General features: G+C 33.5%; 1 protein-coding gene across 2 annotated transcripts; it reads right to left on the minus strand.

Annotated features, from left to right (window-relative positions):
- Positions 1-402: 402 nt before the first annotated feature.
- On the minus strand, positions 403-3,706 carry LOC107793042 (putative GDP-L-fucose synthase 2). 2 transcript variants are annotated; one of them, XM_016615322.2, is made up of 2 exons: positions 2,688-3,706; positions 403-915 (listed from the first exon to the last, which is right to left on the minus strand). In XM_016615322.2, exon 1 carries the CDS (start codon positions 3,632-3,634, stop codon positions 2,693-2,695), a length of 942 nt encoding a protein of 313 aa, XP_016470808.1. In that variant the 5' UTR covers positions 3,635-3,706; the 3' UTR covers positions 403-915; positions 2,688-2,692. The 2 variants fall into 2 exon arrangements, with proteins under 2 accessions (XP_016470808.1, XP_075077470.1); XM_075221369.1 differs by lacking the exon at positions 403-915 and adding an exon at positions 1,361-1,379.
- Between the last annotated feature and the right edge of the window lie 2,675 nt (positions 3,707-6,381).

A 6,381-nucleotide genomic window follows, 5' to 3' on the forward strand; every position in this document is an offset into this window, starting at 1 on the left:
AATGTTGCACCTACATTAAAATCTGCCTGATTATACTTTCCTTTAACCAAGTCTATCGAAAACAACCTTTATATCTTCACAAGGTAGGGGTAAGTCTACATACACACTACCATCTTAGTTAGTTTATCTGTCACTAGAAAGACACAAGTACCTTAAGAGGTCGTGAATTAGCTTTCAAACAAAGCAATCCAACCTATTTTAACCCGCCCATTTGCTACCACTACCCGTAGTTATAACTGAACCTTTTTTTACCTTCAGCCCTCGACAATCTACCTATTGAAAAGATGTGAAGCACAAAGATTTAGCACACAAGCATCATCAAATTCCATTTTAGAACAGCATAATGAGGTGTAGTGGAGAGTGATACAAACGTTCAGCAAGAATTAGTTTCTTCAAAATATGGACATAAATGCATCGTCACATAATGAAGTTTATCAGCCACCTAGTCATAATCATGAGATTCATGACATGGAAAGAAATCAACTTCACAGAGAACCACGGTCGATACTCATCCTTTAGCAGCATCTTGTGTGAATGGTGAAACAAACAACAATAATAGAACTACCAGTTTCCAGTGTCAGCAACATGAAGTCATTTACTGCTATGTTATCTCTAATGGCTTATACAGTAAATAACCATATGAACTCAGCAGGTGTCAGTAATTCAGCTCTCTAGTCTCACTCACTCAAGATGGGAGAGGGGAGCTAGGGGGAAAAGAATCACAGTCCACCATCTGTGTCATTAGGCACTCAAGAAATATGCTGGTCACTTTGGGCCAGTGACCACGCAATCTGCAGATCCTTGGAACCAGTGATCATCCAACTAGAATGTAATATTTCATGTTTTTCTTCTTAGTAACATTAAGATTCAGAAACAGCTTCAACATGCATTCATCAGAATTCATTCAGGGTCTCACTGCAGCATATATCCAAGCAGATGAGCTCAATGTAAATTGGTCATGTCAATTTGGCAGAGCACTACCAAAATAAGAAGTCTACGCCCAGCATATAATCTATTAAAAATGGCATGCAGTTGTCTAGTCTGAACATCAGTGCAGTATGTATTCTTACACAACTAGTCAATAATTATGAGAATGATTTTGTACTAAGTCACATGACTTGAAATTAGACTATTAGAGTTGATGTTAAGTTACAACTGACCACCTACAAAAGTTTGAGCAAGTATCAGCTAGTTCATAGGAAAGATCGACATCAGGTTAGGAAGTAAAAATTTGCATCAACAAGCATTGCTTGTACCCCATATCCAAGCCACATTTCTGGAAGCTTCCTATGTCATGTCAAAGAATTCTCCGCCGTTCCCTTTTTCGTTTTCTTTCAGCACAAGAGTGACACATAATGATTGGAAATCACAATTTCTCCCTACAACACACGTGTATTCATGAAAAAATAAAATTCCACATTTTCTCTCATTTTATCAATATCCATCTTATAGTGAAGATCTCAGAACATTTTTATGCTTCTTGTATTTTGAGTTTATATCTAGAATTTGAATGAATAATTTGCATTTTATCTATCGCAAATTCAAATTGTTACATTTTGGCCTTCTTTATACTGATATAGTCCTCAAAACAAGCAAAAGTCTACAAACATTGGAGAGAGCAATTCATTTCAGAATTGAACTGCAGTCTGCAGCATATACACAAAGCATATAAGCTCACTGCAGACCAGCTCATAAGAACCTTTGGCAGAGCAATACCCAAAAATAAAAAGCCTAGGCCCTGCATATGCTGGAAGTGACACGACCAGAGTATGCCTATCTGCACAACTACCTAACGCTATATGATAACGCTATTATAGTAAGTACATGACATTTTAGGTTATAGTTGCTTTTAAGGTACAGGTGAAGTGGTGAACAGGGTAATAAGTTTTGAGCTATTATCGCAGATATCAGCTCTCTCATAGGAAAAGTTGGTATCGGAATAGGAACTAATAGTATGACCTCAGTTATGATTTTAGACTCGAGCAGATACCCCTACAGTCAATTTACAAGTATTTCGTGCACCCCCACATTCCAAGAGCTAAATTACTGGAAGTGGAAGCTTCCAGTGTCATGCCAAATAAATCTGTGGTCCCTCTTTATCACTTTCTTTCAGTACTAGAGTGATGCACAATATTTGGAAGAGGACATTTTCTCCCTATAATGCACATATATGCACACTACACTACATGTTGAATTCCACAACTTACAAATTCTAACATAAGCAAGTACGTATGCTCTTCCTAAATAAATGTACATCTGTTTGTAGATGCAAAAGATAAATTTCAGTACCAAACAAAAAGCTAATATCTTTATATCAAGATGGATTTCCCAAAAGTGGTTAAAAGAAACTCTTAGTGCGTAAAATAGTTATTTACATTCTCAACTAGTTTATCACCAACCAGAGGTAGAATTCAATACAAATTGCTCCGTGCTTTTAGACATTTCATAATGAACTATTCCAATATTCGACATAATTTCTTTGAGAGTAGCACATTCAATATAAATGGAGCTGCGGAAAAAAATAATTAACATAAACATAGTACTCAAACCAATACAAAAGATAATCAATAACTCAACTAAGCTTCCATAAGCTTATTATAATAATCCTTGAGCAATGTAACAAACAAGAATAACAATCTCATATCTTGCAGTTAAAAAAATAACACAGGGAAACATTCAACAATCACCTGAACTATTGCTTGCCATAATTCTCCAAATACCATTTATAGGTATCAACAAGACCATCCCGAAGCGAAATCTTGGGTGTCCATCCCAATCCAACAAGCTTTGAAGTATCCATAAGCTTCCTCGGCGTCCCATCCGGCTTACTCGAATCCCAAATCAATTCCCCCTTAAACCCCACAACTTCTTTAACTAACTCAGCTAATTCCTTTATAGTAACTTCACTCCCACTCCCTACATTCACATGTTCTAAATCACTGTAATTATCTAATAAAAATATCACAGCATCAGCTAAATCATCCACGTGTAAAAATTCCCTTAAAGGTGAACCTGTACCCCAAACAACAACCTTATCTAGGTTGTTAATTTTTGCTTCATGAAACCTACGTAATAATGCAGGTAAAACGTGTGAATTCTCAGGGTGAAAATTGTCATTTGTACCGTATAAATTTGTCGGCATTGCTGAAATAGCATCAAAATTATGTTGTAGCCTATAAGCCTGACACATTTTGATACCGGCTATTTTTGCAACAGCGTACCATTCGTTTGTAGGTTCTAAAGGGGCAGTTAAAAGGGCATTTTCGGGAATTGGCTGAGGTGCAAACTTAGGGTAAATACATGAGGAACCGAGGAACAGAAGCTTCTGGACTTTGTGATTGAATGACGAAACGATGACGTTTGTTTGGATTTGGAGATTTACAGTGATGAAATCGGCTGGATATGTGTTGTTTGCGTGTATACCGCCGACTTTAGCGGCGGCGAGGATGACGTAGTGAGGTTTCTCGGCGGCGAAGAAGGATTCGACGGCGGATTGGTTTGTGAGATCGAGATCGGAATGTGAACGGAGGAGGAGATTTGTGTAGCCTAATTGGTGGAGTTTTCGGGCTACGGCGGATCCGACGAGTCCGCGGTGACCGGCGACGAAGATCTTGGCGGATGTGTCTATCGGCATTTTTTTGTGTGTGGACTCAGATTTCGGTGTGTGTGTGTGTGAGAGAGAGAGAGAAATGAAATGAGCTAAGCTCGAGAGGAAGGAGCTAAATAATGCAAAAAAGTATTAGAAAAATAAGAAATAATTAGATAAATAAGAAAATAAAATTAAGATACAAAGTTTGTTTAGTTTCTTTTATAATCATGTGGAATTCAAAAATTATTGGTTCGGCTAATTTAAATTTTCGATGTAGGAAATATTTTATATTAAAAAATATTATTCTCAAAACTTTAATTCGAGGATCAAAATCAGAGTGGAGAGATCTCATTCATTATATCATAATGCATACGTTTCTTGAATTGGGAATAAATAAATTGAAGAATTAAAGTTTGCTCAAGGGGAAAAAAATAGGGCCAAAAAAAGAAGCTTTTTTATAATTATGTTTAAAAAATTTAGGATTAATTTAATTTATTTACTAGAATTTTGAGGAGTGAAATATTTGACTTACTACAAAAGATAGGACATGAAAAGCATATTCTAATTATCTATAGAAGGTCTTAATTTAATTCAAATATTCCATTTCTGCGTTTTTAGAGGATCATATTTCGCCTTTAATGTACTTGAAAATGTGATACAGCTAATCTAGTTTAGTTAGATTAAGCTAATTATTCATAATTAATTGAACGTAATAATTGAATAATTTAAGTCCAACAATTAAGATTGTGAAAAATATCATCTCATACACTTTGGAAAAAAAGAGTTAAATACTTTTTCACATTCAGTGTTTCTACCTAACCGAATAATTTACCTTAGCAATTACCCATTTAAGTAAGAGTACATAATTCAATCATCATTAAGTGATAAATATGTGTATAAAAGATAAATATTTTGCATTTATTGACTTTAGTATAAACATCGGGTGCAAGTAAGTATTTTGTACTGAAAAAGAAATATTTAAATTATGAATTATTTTAACACTCTTTTGTAAGTTCATGAACATATCTAAAATTACGATTAGGTACTATAAATACGGTGATTCACTTAATGATAATATAGTACTAAAAAATGGCAAAAGAAATTTATAATAATATTAGGTTTATTACGGGATATAATGAAGAAAAAAAAATTGATTTATTTTTAATTGCTCGATGTATCTTTATATAAGGAGAATTCGAAAAGAGAAGGAAAAAGGAGTGAAGGAATATAATAAGTTTAATGGGAAATAATTAATGGTTGATACGTTGTCTTCGATACTAAAAAGACCTGCATATAAATTCTTGAGAATTTTCATGTTATTTATTATGATAAAATTAATTTTTAATGAATGTGACATTATGGTTCACACCTAATGAATGGAGGAGCATTACTCAACATTATTATATTTGCTTTCTTTTACACAAATTATTTGGCAATATGAGTCACTTTTGCAATTGTTAATTTTCAAAAAACATGGCTACTAGTATGCAATGGAATATGCTAAGAAAAAGGAATCAGATGCTTGTGGAATATATTCTCCTAAATGATCAATATTAATGTTCACGCTATAAAATCCTTTAATTTGGATTGAAATGATTATTTACAAATATTGTTATTGATTTAATTTCCATTAATTGATAGCTCGTTCTTCTAGTTTTGAATGCCAATTCAATCACAACCTCTTATAAGATTTATATTTGATGGCACTAAAACCTCTTTTGAGATAATCTCGGATTGTTATTGAATTTAAGTTATAACGTTTTATTTATTGGCGGGTAAAAAAAATTCACCCCATAAATATAATTTGACATGTTATAGTAGGTTACTTATTATTAAGTATCGTTATCAGTCAATATTAATGATGAATTATATGCACTTATCTTTTAAATGACCTAATTTGAATAAATATTTCTTATATTGTTAATGCATAGGACTTTAAGTAAATAAGTTTTATGTTCAAATTAGGATTACTCGTTAATTATTCTTCATCATGATTTGTATGTTGAAAACAGACCAAAAATGAATGAAACCAATACCTTAAAAGGGAGACGTGGTTGACAGTTAAATGGCTTTTATAAGTTGTAAACCAAGAATCCGTAAAATTTACTAAGAACAGTAAAATAAATACTTATTGAAATTAAATGATAGTCAGAACACCACCCACCATAAATTAACTATTTTTTTGAATAACAACAACAACGATCCAGTAAAATCTCACAAGTAGGGTCTGGGGAGGGTAGTATGTACACAGACCTTACTCTTGCCCCAAAGGAGTAGAGAGACTGTTTCCGGAAGACCCTCGGCTCAAAATAATAAGAAAAATAAAAAGGAGAGAATATTAGTTTCACCACAGAGATCATAGGAAAAATAGGAACATAAAATGCAGAAGGAAAAATGCAAAACAAAAACGATGGCTAGTAAATAGATTCTGCACCGAAAAGAGAAAATAGTAAGACACTGCAACACCCCTAGCTATTTCAGACAAAAACCCTACCATCTAGGCTCAAAACAGTACAAGGTAACGCAAGAAAAAGCAAATAAGTTGTTGAAACTTGCCTTTCCATATGTAATTTTCAGTATAAGAATACTTACGTATATTTTTGTTAGTCAAATTCTGTTTACCTGGAAAATATGAGTAACAATTAAACTTGATTAGTAGTTTTAAAGATATGTGATTTAGTTCAATACCAATTGATAATCAAGAAATATGAAAAAAAAATAAAAGAAATAAGTGAATCAAACCAATGTTACTCAGCAGTAGCGACTTCGAGCTTAGTGACCTCGAGGTGGGT

Source organism: Nicotiana tabacum, chromosome 9, assembly GCF_000715075.1.
Source record: "Nicotiana tabacum cultivar K326 chromosome 9, ASM71507v2, whole genome shotgun sequence".
Lineage (NCBI taxonomy): Eukaryota > Viridiplantae > Streptophyta > Magnoliopsida > Solanales > Solanaceae > Nicotiana > Nicotiana tabacum.

Excerpts from the sequence above, each read along its gene's own strand:
- LOC107793042 (XM_016615322.2), bottom strand. The coding sequence starts at position 3,634 with ATGCCGATAGACACATCCGCCAAGATCTTCGTCGCCGGTCACCGCGGA.